The sequence below is a fragment of the Dendrobates tinctorius genome, unplaced genomic scaffold, assembly GCF_039654945.1.
Source record: "Dendrobates tinctorius isolate UK_male_01 unplaced genomic scaffold, ASM3965494v1 ptg000456l, whole genome shotgun sequence".
Taxonomy (NCBI): domain Eukaryota; kingdom Metazoa; phylum Chordata; class Amphibia; order Anura; family Dendrobatidae; genus Dendrobates; species Dendrobates tinctorius.
In genome coordinates this window covers 869,074-884,049 of record NW_027362118.1, presented here as the reverse complement: position 1 = coordinate 884,049, position 14,976 = coordinate 869,074, and the positions used below count along the sequence as shown (strand labels likewise).

Here is a 14,976-nt window from a genome sequence, read left to right as displayed (position 1 = left end):
GAATCCTTGTTGTCTTCACCATCGTCTTAGCCAGTTCGCATCAAGGATCCTGTTCCATCTGGTGCCATGCCAGTCTACTGGAAGGATAGAAGAAAAAACTACCTGTGCATCCAGTTCCTTTACTTACTTCCCCAACTTTTCAAAGTCCCTGCAGATTGTCGGTAGGTCCTTCCTTGCCGTGTCATTGGTGCCAACATTGTGATCAAACTAAAGGAACAAAATAGCGCAATAGGGTCTTATCCGAGTTATATCCAGAAGAAAAAATTAGAATTTACTCACCCTTTTCAGGAGAGGTTCAGGCATGTAGGATCAGTAGTCTGCTTGCTGCACGTCCAAAGGTCAGCTCTGCGACTGCTTAAAGCTTCAGATTATGGAATAAATTCATGGACTTCTGTGCGCTGCCAGATAAATTCACTAATCCAGTTTGTGAGAAAGATTAACCGTTTATTTCCCAATGCGTTTCAAAGTGTATACCACTTCTTCAGGGGATGACATACATGATCAGATAGAACTGTCACAGATTATATACAACCAGGATTCAAAAATTGGCGCCAATGATCACATGTCATCTTTGACATTTGTACTAGATGACGTGATCATTGGCGCCAATTTTTGAATCCTGGTTGTATATAATCTGTGACAGTTCTATCTGATCATATATGTCATCCCCTGAAGAAGAAGTGGTATACACTTTGAAACGCGTTGGGAAATAAACGGTTAATCTTTCTCACAAACTGGATTGGTGAATTTATCTGGCAGCGCACAGAAGTCCATGAATTTATTGGTGCCAACATGTATCAGAAGAAATGGGTGGACGCCCCTGGAACTGATGAGCTTTGGTATCCTATCAGTCACATCCTTGATCTTCGCACCTGGGAGCCAGCATACTTCTCTTGCAGTTATGTTCGGTCTGCAGATGGCTGCCTCTGTGCCTCTCAGTAATGAGTCTCCCACCACTACCACTCTTCTTCGCTGTACTTTTTGTTGTCACTTCTGGGTGTTGCTGTGTGCCCTTTTCTTTGCTTGCTGGTGGTGCCTCATCCTTAGGTGTGCCATCTTCGTCCTCCACAAGGCCTTGGTATCGGATTGTCAGTTGAGTGGTTGGTGATGTCTCTATGGTCTTCTTGCTTCTTTTCGTCACATCCTCCCATTCGTCTGCTTTTGGAGGTTCTCTGACACTTTCTTCACCTTCTGTGACCAGTAGAGATGCTTCTGTTCTGTCTAGGAAGTCTTCATTTTCTTTGAGTTTCAAAGTTGCAATTCTTTTTTCCAGACTGCGCACCTTTTCTTCTAAAAGGGCCACTAGTCTACACTTCTGGCAGGTGAAGTTGGATTCTTCTTCTGGTTGATCTGTGAACATGTAGCACATGTTGCAGTTCACCATGTAGGTTTTCACATCTGCCATGTTGCTCCTAGATCCTGCTGACTTGCTGTGTGCCTTCCTTCTTGTGCAATCTATTGTGTGTAACCTTCTTGTGTAATCTACTCAATCAGCCAAGCTGTCTTGCAATAATGTCCTAGAGGCAAAAATTGGCGATTCTTTCCAAGCAACTGGTCCCGACTGTACCCAACGATCTTCTTGCTTAGGGAGACTCTTCGCTTTTCCCAGAAGGCACCTGGAATATGCAAATTATCTTCCTCAAGCTTCAATCCCTGGTTTGGCGATGCTTTCCAAGCAGCTGGTCCCGACTGTACCCAACAATCTTCTTGCTTAGGAAGACTCTTCGCTTTTCCCAGAAGGCACCTGGAATATGCAAATTATCTTCCTCAAGCTTCCATCCTTGGTTTGGCGATGCTGTCCAAGCAGCTGGTCCCGACTGTACCCAACGATCTTCTTGCTTAGGGAGACTCTTCGCTTTTCCCAGAAGGCACCTGGAATATGCAAATTATCTTCCTCAAGCTTCAATCCCTGGTTTGGCGATGCTTTCCAAGCAGCTGGTCCCGACTGTACCCATCGATCTTCTTGCTTATGGAGACTTTGCTTTTCCTAGAAGGCACCTGGAATATGCAAATTATCTTCCTCAAGCTTCAATCCCTGCATTCATTCATGTTCAGAATGTGGGAAATGTTTTAAACGGAAAATAGATCTTGATAGCCATCAAAGAACCCACACGGGAGAAGCCATTTTCCTGTTCAGAATGTGCGAAATGTTTCAGCCAGAAATGGAATCTTGATGAACACCAAAGAACTCACACAGGGGAGAAGCCTTTTTCATGTTCAGAATGTGGGAAATGTTTTAACCAGAAAGCGCTTCTTGTTAAACATCAGAGCAGTCACAAAGAGGAGAAGCCTTTTTCATTTTCTTAATATGGGAAATATTTTACTTGGAAATCAGCTGTTAATAAACATCAGAGACGTCACATAGTGGAGAAGCCTTTTTTATGTTCATAATGTTGGAATAGTTTTAACCAAATTTGAATTTTCTTAAATGGGTTGTCTCTTATCATTTGCTGACAAAAGGATAAAACTAAACTATTAATTCCAAATGTAAAACTATACCTATAATTCTCCCCCTGAAGGTTAGTCAGTAGGTGACTAATAGAAAAAACATGAACCCCACAGTTCAGTATATAGGGTGAGGTGATGTATACACACCCACTCTTCAAGCCTCTCATTTTTAAGGGTTTCATTGTCCTCACCAAAGGCGACTCATCAGGAGACGTTAATATTGATCTACATTCAAGAGAAACTAGACAAAAAAAAACTAAAATTATGTGTCATGTTATCCGAAACAGAAAACTAGCCACATATTGGCAGATCCCAGACCTCAAACTATATACTTCATAAGTTTATAAGCCACTCCAGTGTTAGGAATAGATAGTATGTGAGAGTGAGTGTCAGCTTGTGAGTGTGAGCGTGTGTCAGCATGTGAGCGTTGGCGTGAGTGTAAGCCAATCACATCGGTGGTTATTGCTTATACCAGCCATTTCCTGTCCAGGTTCATGTTATTGGCGTGACACCTAATAGTGGTGGGGACATACCCCTGATGGCTTATTGGTGTAAACCGAACGACCTGGGGCAAATGCCAATCAGAGGTCACAGGGAGCGAGTATACCCCACGTGGGTAATTGTATCTGTGACGCCCCCGGGTGGTGTGTCATGTGCAGGATCCAGGAAACAGCGTTACACGCTATCCCGGGTAACTCCGCCTCCAGGCACCTCCGATTGGATGGAGTCACCAAGGGAGAGTGACCGGAATGATGCTGGATGGACTCGTTGCCATGGAGAGCATTTAGCATCCCCAGTGAAGCAGGAGGTTCAGGATGAATGCCTGTTGGTAAGTCCAAGATGAATAATGCTGCATAGAGCCATCTGGTAGCGATCAATCAGGTAAAGTGATAGTGAGGTGAGTCCGGAAACAAAACAATGCATGTGAAAAGTGCCAAATGTGACATCACCAAGTGACCAGTGAAAGTGCAACTGTGCAACGGATAAGAAAAGAGAATAAAAAGAGATATGGTAAAGATATTGTCATGCCCGCCATGGCTGTTATGCCGCATGACCCCTGGAGCAGTGTGCACGCGCACCGAACTGTTGTGCACGCGCACCGAACTGTCATGCCCGCCATGTCTGGTATGCCGCATGACTCCTGGAGCAGTGTGCACGTGCACCAAACTATCATGCCCGTTATGTCTTATGCTGCAAGATCCCTGGAGCAGCGTGCACACGCACCTCATGACTGTTGTGCTGCAAGATTCCTGGAGCAGTGTGCACGCGCGCCTCATCTCATGGCTGCCTGCCATTGCCAGTGCGCATGTGTGCTTTACCTCGTGGCTGCACGTCGTTGCTGTGTGGCCATCCGTCTCTGCTCTGCCTGCAGCTGTCCTCTGTGATCCTGGAGACCCTGACCATGTGACCTTTCCTATGGTCCAGCACAGTCTGATCCAGCAATCCTCTCTGTTCCTGGAGACTCTGACCATGTGACCTTCTCTATGGTCCAGCACAGTCTGACCCAGCTATCCTCTCTATGGTCCTGGAGGACTCTACCATGTGGTCCTCTCTATGGTCTTGGAGGACTCGACCATGTGATCCTCTTTATGATCCTGGAGGATCTGAACCGGAAGTCCTCCCCGGTCCTGACCCGGAAGTGCTATATCAGACCGCCCCTTCCTATGGTCGGGGCCTGAGTATCATGTTGCTTCCCTACATGGCTGCATGGTCTGCTCGGTCGCTCCCTGTATTCTGTGCCCCTGCACTCTGCCCTGTTGTGTGTCTCTGCACACGCTCTGTGCTTGTTCTCTGCCTCTTGTCCCATGCCTTGTCTAGTGTTGTCTTTTGCGTCATGTTTTGTTCTTGCTATGCTTTGCCTTATAGTCCTTCCTATGTTCTCTGCTTTTGCCTGTTTTTTGCCATGTCTTGTCCTTGCTATTCTTGGACATGTAGTACTTCGTATGTTCTCTGCCTTTGCCTGTTTCGCCATGTCTGGCCTTTGCTATTCTGAGCCTTGTAGTACCTCCACGTTCTCTGTCTCTGCCTGGTTTTCCTTACTCTGCCCTATGGTGCTCTCTTGCACATTTCCAGGCTAGTCTCAAGGCTCTGCCTTGACCCGCTCTGGGCTTCGGCCTACGCTCCGCTGCTAGTCCTATACTCTCTCTGACCGGCTCTGTGCTTCTGCCTATGTTCCGCTCCTTGTTCTGTGCCTTGCCTTGCTTCTTGCTTTGCTTTGTTTCTTCGAGTGCCCTTTGCACACGCCTGGCCTTTCTAGCCTCCTGTCTGTGCCTCAGCCGTGCCCGCCTGCTTGTGCATCAGCCGTGCTCGTCAGCCAGTGACAGCTGTGTCGCCTGTTATGCCTCTGCCTGGTTCGCCTCAGTCTTGCCCAGCTGTCTGTGCCTCAGTCCGATCAGCTAGCCAGTGCCTCAGCTATGCTCTCTGTGCTTCCTTGCACCCACGCTGTCTGCACTGGGCATTGCGTGCCTTCTTAGCACGCGCAGGCCATAGCCTGCTCCTTGGCATACCTCCCCGTGCTACTCTAAAAGTACGCACAGGTCTTGACATGTACCCTATCGTGCCCTCTTGCACGTACAGGCTCTAGCCTGAACCATGTCGTGCCCTCTTGCAGGTATAGGCCCTAGCGTGAACCCTGTCATGCCCTCTTGCACGCACAGGCCCTAGCCCGAACCCTGGCATGTCTCCTAGCACGCGCAGTCCCTTGCCTTAGCCTGAACCCTGGCGTGCCTCCTAGCACTTGCAGGCCCTTGCCTTAGCCTGAACCCTGGCGTGCCCTTCTGCACATGCAGGATCTCAGACTTTGAACCCTGGCGTGTTCCCTACACACGCACCGTGTCTTGTACTTTGAACTTTGTACCTTGGCGTGTCCCCTACACTTGCACCTTGCCCCTGGTGTGCCCCTAGCACACACCCTGCCTGGAACCTTGCCTTGGACCTTGGTGTGTTCCCTAACACGCACCCTGTCTCGACCTCTGTCGTGCCTCCTTGCCTGAACCCTGCTTTGCCTGCCGGATGCCCGGTACCTGCCAGAGAGCGTAAGCCTGACGACAGCGGCCTGATGTCCAGAGATGATGTCCGCAGCCTGATGCCCTGATCCTGTTGATCGTTGCCAGCTGTCTGGAGTCCGATGCCATCGAGCCCTTGCCTGTACCCAGGCGTGCCACCTGGCACGTACCATGCCATGGACCTTGGCGTGCCCATGCACGCACCTTGCTGTGTTTATCCTGTTATCACGTTTTGCACCTGATGTTACCCTGAGTTCGCCTTAAGATACCTTGAATTCATGTCTTGCCTTGTTTCCTGCACATCCTTTGTCATCAGACACTCTCACTTAGTGTCTACCTGAGCCGGCCGTCTGGTTCCAGCAGTCATGGTGGCTCACCCCCTTGGTCTTGCCCCTGACACTCCCTGTATAGGGGGTGGTTCCTCACAAGGTCAGCTCGCCCTAGGTGCCACGACCCAGAGGGTCCACTCTAAAGAAAACGACTCAGAGTAAGCTGACTTCGTCATAAATATAAAGATAAAAGCAGCTTAAAAAACAGTGATGGATAATAAAATATATGGAAAAGTGTTTGTTGTGAAGTGTATACACTCATAAAAAAGGTTTTCATTAAAATATAGAAATATAAATACGGTAAGTAAATCAGTATTAGGATGTGTAACAAAGAGATATGATAATTTATTAAGAAAATGTAATGAACAATGAATGAAGTAAATAATCGTGAATGAAGTTGTTATTAAAAATATAATTAAATCCCAGAACCTGATATACTCTAGTTCCCGATATATATGGGCTTATACACTGCTCAAAAAAATAAATGGAACACTAAAATACCACATCCTAGATATCTCTGAATGAAATATTCCAGTTGCAAATTTTTATTCATTGCATAGTGGAATGTGTTCAGAACAATAAAACATATCAATTATCAATGTAAATCAAAATGAATATCCCATGGATGTCTGGATTTGGAATGATACTCAAAATCAAAGTGGAAAATAAAATTACAGGCTGATCCAACTTTAGTGGAAATGTATCATGATAAGGAAAAGATGTTCAGTAGTGTGTGTGGCCTCCACGTGCCTGTATGACCTCCATACAATGCCTGGGCATGCTCCTGATGAGGCGGCAGATGGTCTCCTGAGGGATCTCCTCCCAGGCTTGGACTAAAGCATCCTCCAACTCCTGGACAGTCTGTGGTGCAACGTGATGGTGGATGGAGCGAGACATGATGTCCCAGATGCGCTCAATTGGATTCAGGTCTGAGGAACGTGCAGGCCAGTACCTAGCTTCAATGCCTTTATCTTGCAGGAACTGCTGACACACTCCAGCCACATGAGGTCTGGCATTGTGCCACATTAGGAACCCAGGGCCAACCGCACCAGCATATGGTCTCATAAGGGGTCTGAGGTCTCATCTCGGTACCTAATGGCAGTCAGGCTACCTCTGGTGAGCACATGGAGGGCTGTGCAGCTCTCCAAAGAAAAGCCACTTCAAACCATTTCTGACCCACTGCCAAACCGGTCATGCTGAAGGATGTTGCAGGCAGCAGATCGCTCTCCATGGCGTCTCCAGTCTCTGTCACGTCTGTCACATGTGCTCAGTGTGAACCTGCTTTCATCTGTGAAGAGCACAGGGTGCCAGAGGCGAATTTGCCAATCCTGGTGTTCTGTGGCAAATGCCAAGCATCCTGCATGTTGTTGGACTGTGAGCACAACCCCATCTGTGGACGTTGGGCACTCAGACCATCCTCATGGAGTCGATTTCTAACCATTTGTGCAGACACATGCACATTTGTGGCCTGCTGGAGGTCATTTTGCAGGGCTCTGGCAGTGCTCCTCCTGTTCCTCCTTGCACAAAGGCAGAGGTAGCGGTCCTGCAGCTGGGTTGTTGCCCTGCTACGGCCCCCTCCATGTCTCCTGGTATACTGGCCTGTCTCCTGATAGCGCCTCCATCCTCTGGATACTACGCTGACAGACACAGCAAACCTTCTTGCCACAGCTCGCATTGATGTGCCATCCTGGATGAGCTGCACTACCTGAGTAACTTGTGCGGGTTGTAGAGTCCATCTCATGCTACCATGAGTGTGAAAGCGCAACCAACATTCAAAAGTGACCAAAACATCAGCCAGAAAGCATTGGTACTGAGATGTGATCTGTGGTCCCCACCTGCAGAACCACTCCTTTATTGAGGGTGTCTTGATAATTGCCAATAATTTCCATCTGTTGTCTATTCCATTTGCACAAGAGCATGTGAAATTGATTGTCATCAGTGTTGCTTTCTAAGTGGACAGGTTGATGTCACAGAAGTTTGATTTACTTGGAGTTATATTCTGTTGTTTAATCAGCATAAACCGTGGCAGCATGAGGAAAACAGAACATTCTTACAGCAGACAACAATGAATCTTCATAGTGGAGCTCTGCACCTTTAGCCCTGTGGTCACACAGGCTATGCTTTATCTAGCCATCAGGCTATACAGTCTCTCAGTTAATCTTCCCTGTCTGGGTTACCTTTTAGCTGCTTCACACTTCAGACGTTCATTCCCTCTCCTTGGAACTGTCTGCCATTATACACAGCGAGTGAAAAAGACCAGCTCACCTGTCCTGGCTAATGGCGATGCAAGGAGGCTCGGATTCCGTGTAAACACACGTGAAAACGGTCCAAAAGAAAAAAATATCCAGCTTCGAAACATGCAAAAAATTTATTGAAGGCATAAGAACAGAGATACACGGACAAGCCCCATCATAGCGGAGTAGCAATAGCAACGCGTTTCGAACAATAAGTTCTTTTTCCAAGCTACTTTCAAGTGAACACCATGCTGAATATATACCACCTCCCACCAATCACAGTTTAAACACACATGGTGCATAATAGCAATAAAATCAGTCATACAAAAACAGAAAAATATTAAAAACAAATCAGTATAAAATATACCAATTAAATATAAACGAATATAGATATATAGAGGATTCCAATGTAAAAAATATGCACATCAATTATGGAACATAATTTCCTTTCGTGCATTCAGTCCATTTGGAACACAGGTTTTCAGCTGGAACATCCAGAAAGCTTCTCTGGTCACTAGACGTCTTTTAAAATCCCCATCTCTTGATGGAACACATACTTTCTCAAATCCGACCGCTTGAAGTGAAGAAATATTCCTTTGATGTTGAGAAATAAAATGTTTAGAGGAAAAGGACATGTCCGATTTAGAACTGCCAAGAGAGATTATATCGGTTATATGCTCTGAAATTCTCACTTTCAGTTTTCTCGTGGTGTTTTAGGTAGAAAACATTTCTCACATTAAGAACATGAAAAAGGTTTATCCCCTGTGTGAATTTTTTGGTGACTAAGAAAGATGATTTCTTCACAAAACATTTCCCACATTCTGAACAGGAAAAAGGCTTCTCCCCTGTGTGAGTTCTTTGGTGCTTAATCAAATTTGATTTCTGGGTAAAACATTTCCCACATTCTGAACAGGAAAAAGGCTTCTCCCCTGTGTGAGTTGTTTGGTGCTTAACCAAATCTGATTTCTTTGTAAAACATTTCCCACATTCTGAACAGGAAAAAAGCTTCTCCCCTGTGTGAGTTCTATGGTGCTTAACACAATCTGATTTATTGCTAAAACATTTCCCACATTCTGTGCAGGAAAAAGGCTTCTCCCCTGTGTGAGTTCTATGGTGCTTAACCAAATCTGATTTCTGGCTAAAACATTTCCCACATTCTGAACATGAATATGGCTTCTCTCCTGTGTGAATTCTCTCATGTGCAACAAGATGTGAATTCTGAGTAAAACATTTCTGACATTCTGAACATGAATATGGCTTCATTGCTGTGTGAATTCTCTCATGTGTAACAAGATGTGAATTCTGAGTAAAACATTTCCCACATTCTGAACAGGAAAATCTATTCTCTGTTATGTCAATTTTTTCATGTTTAAGAAAAGTCTTTTCAAGAAAATTATTTCCATATTCTGAATATGAAAATGGCTCCTTTCCTTTAGAATCAATTATTTTTTTAATGCTTATATCGTGACTTTGATTTTCCTTAGTAGTTGGTAATGAACCAAAAGATGGGACCGGTTTCATAGGATCAGATGACAGATCTTTGCTATGAAGGGATGATGGTATATCTGGAGTAACAGCATTAACTTCAGTTGTATCCTGTGAGAGCTCAAGATCATCAGATTTAAAAATTGAAGATGTCAGCGTTCCCTCTGATCTCCTGGTGCAATCATCTGCTAAAAATAAAACCAATTAATAATTTTGAATAAAATATCCTCAAATTTTATACTTTTGAACATTTCTACTTAAGCTGTCCATAAAAAATACAAGCTTTTTAAGAAATATTGAAGTATTCACCAAGACAATGACAGTTCACAGTCTAATCGAAAGCCTCATAGCATGAACCAGTGCATCATGGTGTTCAATGGTTTGTTCATTCTGCCTCCCAAACATGGAACAAAAAGCCAACAAACAATGTTATATAGGTGAAAATTATACCAATAAAACTTCTACTCATCTCACGGAAACACAAGAAACCACTAAGATCCATCATCTGTCAGAGGAAAACCAAAAGGTTTCCACAATATTTGTGGCTCAAAAGCTCTTGAAAAGCAACATGGCTTCCATAAACCAATCCAGCAACATCTGCTCTCCCAAAGTCAAATATCCACTCTCTTCTGAGCCTTGTAGTGCGCCCAAACCATATTTAGCATCCATATATGTGGCATTACTATAGTGAGAAGAACCCACTTAATTTACGGTGTGTGTTTCCTGGAGCACAATCTGGGCATTATGTGTTGGATAATAAAATGGCAAATGTGCAATTTTCATGTTGCAACATCCAGTGCGAGCTAATTTCCGTAAAGTGTCACTACTCCCATAGGATAATTCACTGAGGGTTATAATTTCCATAATGGAGTCACTTTATGGGGATTTCTACTGCTTCAGTTCCCTGTAATTGTGTTATATTAGGGCATCTGCAGATGGTGTGTCCCCTCTCCACTGGAATCTGCTCCTGCGATGTTTGATTCTATCACCAAGCAGCGCCTTATTTATTGTGCAGGCGTTGCTGGTAATAGAAGAGACGTTGAAACCAGAAGCTCTGGGTGGCGCTGGCTCTGTCCAGCCACTAAGATTAGGGTGCCTGAGACCAGTAGTTTCATCCAGCCTGGCAGTATGGGTTTGTGTGCTGTCCAGCAATCTGGTAGCAATCTGCTACCTGCTTAAGCCAATTAGAAAGCACCAAACCCTACTAAAGCTTGAAGCCTATTCCCGGAATCTGCCAGATACAGCCTTGTTCTCCTCTGGTTCAGTCCTCTGTGCTCAGCTGGTGTATTTGTTTCCTGGTATAATCCCAGCCCGCTTACTGACTACACTTACTTACACTTACACACTTACACACTGACTGCACACAACGCAAACACGCTTTCTTCAGCGCTGCTCGAGGTGTGCAGAGCGGCAGTGGAGAAAATCTCTCTTAGCAGAAGACTTCATCCACTATAAGTTCATGCTCAAAACCTATAACTCTGCCCTTCATCTGGCCAAACAATCCTACTTCACCACCCTCATCACCTCACTATCCAACAACCCAAGACGACTTTTTGAAACCTTAAACTCCCTCCTGAAACCTAAAGTACAGGCCCCCATCACCAACCTCAGCGGTGAGGATCTGGCCACTTATTTCCTAGAAAAAATCAACCACATCCATCAGGATATCTCAGCCCTATCTCCTCAGTGCCTGGATCCCCTTCCCTGCCGCACCTCAAGCTCACTAGACATCTTTGAGCCTGTTTCAGAAGAAGAAGTTTCCAAGCTCCTCGCTTCTGCTCGGCCTACAACCTGCAACAGTGACCCTATTCCTTCACAGCTCCTGCAGTCTCTCTCACCAGTGGTCACCACTCACCTGACTAAAATATTTAACCTCTCTCTTTCTTCAGGTATATTTCCCTCCTCATTTAAACATGCCATCATAACCCCTTTACTTAAAAAGCCATCCCTGGACCAGAACTGCACTGCTAACTACAGACCTGTCTCTAACCTTCCCTTCATCTCTAAACTCCTGGAACGCCTGGTCCACTCCCGTCTAATCCGCTATCTCTCGGATAACTCTCTTCTCGACCCCTTACAATCTGGTTTCCGCTCTTTACACTCTACTGAAACTGCCCTCACTAAAGTCTCTAATGATTTAATAACAGCTAAATCGAAAGGTCATTGCTCCCTGCTGATTCTCCTGGATCTCTCTGCCGCATTTGACACTGTGGATCACCAGCTCCTCCTCACTATGCTCCGCTCTATAGGCCTCAAGGACACGGCCCTCTCCTGGTTCTCCTCCTACCTCTCTGACCGCTCCTTCACTGTATCTTTTTCCGGCTCCTCTTCCTCTTCTCGTCCCCTTACTATCGGGGTCCCGCAGGGCTCAGTCCTAGGCCCCCTCCTCTTCTCTTTATACACTGCCCCTATTGGACAAACAATCAGCAGATTTGGGTTCCAGTATCATCTCTATGCTGATGACACCCAATTATACACTTCTTCCCCTGACATCACCCCTACCCTAATTCAAAATACCAAGGATTGTCTGTCTGCTGTCTCTAGCATCATGTCCTCCCTCTATCTGAAACTAAATCTCTCTAAAACTGAACTTCTTGTGTTTCTCCCCTCTACTAACCTCACTCTACCTAACATCGAAATAACCCTGGAGGGTTCAACCATAACTCCCAAGCAGCATGCCCGCTGTCTTGGGGTCATATTCGACACTGAACTTTCCTTTACTCCGTACATCCGATCACTCAGTCGCTCTTGTCACCTGCATCTTAAAAACATCTCCAGAATCCGACCTTTTCTCACCTTTGAAACTGCTAAGACTCTTACTGTCGCTCTTATTCATTCTCGCCTGGACTACTGCAACTCTCTTCTGATCAGTCTCCCTCTTACCAAACTTTCTCCTTTCCAATCCATCTTGAATGCGGCAGCCAGGGTCATATTTCTGTCCAGCCGCTTCACCGATGCCTCCATCTTGTGCCAGTCATTACACTGGCTACCTATTCGCTACAGGGTCCAGTATAAACTCATCTCTCTCACCCACAAAGCTCTCCACTGTTCTGCACCGCCTTATATCTCCTCTCTCATCTCTGTCTATCGCCCTACACGTGCCCTCCGTTCTACAAATGACCTAAGACTAACATCCCCCGTAATCCGAACCTCGCACCTCCGCCTCCAAGACTTCTCTCGTGCTGCTCCAGCTCTCTGGAATGCACTTCCCCAGGCGATCAGACTGATACCTAGCCCTGACCTATTCAAGCGCGCTTTGAAAACCCATCTCTTCAAACAAGCCTACCACATCAACTACCCAGCAAGCTAACTTTGCCCTGTTCCCTCCTTCCAAATATTATTCTGAATCTGCACCCTACTATTCATCTGTCTCCACACCCTTCATGCACATGATAACTGCACTTGATACTTGTCTATTGCACTTAAACACACGGGCTGATGACCGGATCATGCAGCTTTATATGAAAATCCCTATTATAATTGCCAGACCTGAATTAACAAGCACTTTCCACCTGCTGTGTCCCCCCATTTCCTTGTAGATTGTAAGCTTGCGAGCAGGGACCTCACTCCTAATGTCACTGTTTGAATTGTCTTAACTTGTATTGAATTTATTGTCTGTACATGTCCCCGCTTAATTGTAAAGTGCTGCGGAATATGTTGGCGCTATATAAATAAAAATTATTATTATTATTATTACACTTGTGTCTTCTGATTTTCTACTTTCTCTGCTCTCCTGGTTATGGCCAACTACCTGACTATTCTTCTTGCCATCTCACTCCACAGAATAGCAGGTAACACAATGGCCCAGATCCATGTAATGGTGTTAGATGAGCATGGCAGTCACTGGGATCTGGAAAATAGAGTAGATAGAGCCAAGCCTTCTTGTGGTGGCCATCTTTTGATCTGCCAGGTGATCACTAACAGTGCTCCCAATACATCGTGTCTGCAAACTATTCCATCAAGGTCTGTGTACGAATAGCTAAATGGCGCTCCTTCCTTTCTTACCCTACCATGTGCCCAGAAAGTAGTGTACAACCATATATAGGGGATTGTTGGATTCAAGAGACATTGGGAAATAATTTGTAAGGTCCATTTGTTTCCTATTATCCTGGTGAACACTCTCTGGGTAATTAGAGTATGAGGCTCAGTGGCTCTTGGCAATCTAAACTATCGTAAGTGCCAATATTTTCCATCAGATGAGTTTCAAGAAGAAATATTAGACATTCAGAGAGCATTTTTATAATAGTGCAGAGCTGAGGTGTCTTAAATTTAGATCTCAGGCATTTGGCAGAGGTACTGGAGATATAATTTTAAAGGCTACCAGGTAGTGGCAGACTCACATAAGTGAGGCAGGCCGATCCCACAATCATCACTCTACCATACAAAATGAACCTGTACAAAAAGAACTAGAATAAAAAACATGTTACCGTTTTTTGGACTATAAGACTTTCCTGATTATAAGACGCACCCCAAATTTTGAGGAGAAAAATAGGAATTTTTTTTTTAATAACATGGTGGCGCTTCTTTTAATCCATGCGTCTTATTGCTGTGGTGAAGTGGGGTCATAGTGTCGCTGCTGGAGGAGGCAGTAGTGGGGTGCTGCTGCTGCCGCTGCCCGGGGTTGCCACCGTTGCTGCTGCCTGGGGTGTCCGCCGCTGTGGGGGGACTCTGTCAACATTTTGTGAAATGCCAGAGCCCCCGCATGTCCTGTGCGGTGGACTCTGTAAACATGGCTGCCGGGGGGCGGCGCATGCGCTGATGGCGATTTCGGTATCAAGATCTCAGGATATGAAATTTCAGCCCTGAAATTAGATCTCAGGACTCTAGGAAGCCATTAGCATCATTACCCTCCGCTTTCTCTTACAGGCCCATCATAATATTTTTCTTCAAGTGATCTTCTAACTTGCCAGCACATTCTACGTACGCTGTCATTTGGCTTTATAGTTTACAGATCTGGGCAGGTAACATCAGCATTTTAAAGTAGATGGATCCTCCAGGTTGTAAGTTCTATAGAAAAGGGCTTTCAATGCCCAAAGTCATTTGAACAGTTTTGGGTGGAGGAGAATGTTGTGGTCTAGAGGCAAAATGGTGATCATGGTAATACGGCCGGACTACACCACCGATAAAGCAGCCACAGCCGGTGACTGAGAGGAATCTGTGACTTCTCTGCATTCAGTGGTTACTACTCACCTGGGTAGTCATATGTGGGAATCTCCTCTTTACACCACTCATCACCCCTCACATATGTCTCTGTAGTATTAATATGGGTCAGATCTTCACCCTGAAACAAATATTGTAAAAGTCACCGACAGATGGAGAAGTCCCATCTATGATCAGCTCTAATCCTGCCATCTCCACCGTTCTCATTAAACAAGTTGTTGAAATATGTTTGGTACAAAAACTCATTCCTGTCTATGAGCGTTTAGTTGCTAAATTTGTAAACTATTTATAAAGCTTAAAAAAAACTCCCAGAGG

The 14,976-nt window shown here is 45.3% G+C and overlaps 1 protein-coding gene across 1 annotated transcript in view; it reads left to right on the top strand.

Moving 5' to 3' along the window:
- LOC141077550 (uncharacterized) overlaps nucleotides 1–14,976 on the top strand; it is a 93,953-nt gene that overhangs the window by 4,934 nt on the left and 74,043 nt on the right. Inside the window, 2 exon segments of the mRNA XM_073564552.1 lie at nucleotides 2,044–2,116; nucleotides 2,118–2,269. Coding sequence (XP_073420653.1) covers nucleotides 2,044–2,116; nucleotides 2,118–2,269 — 225 coding nt within the window.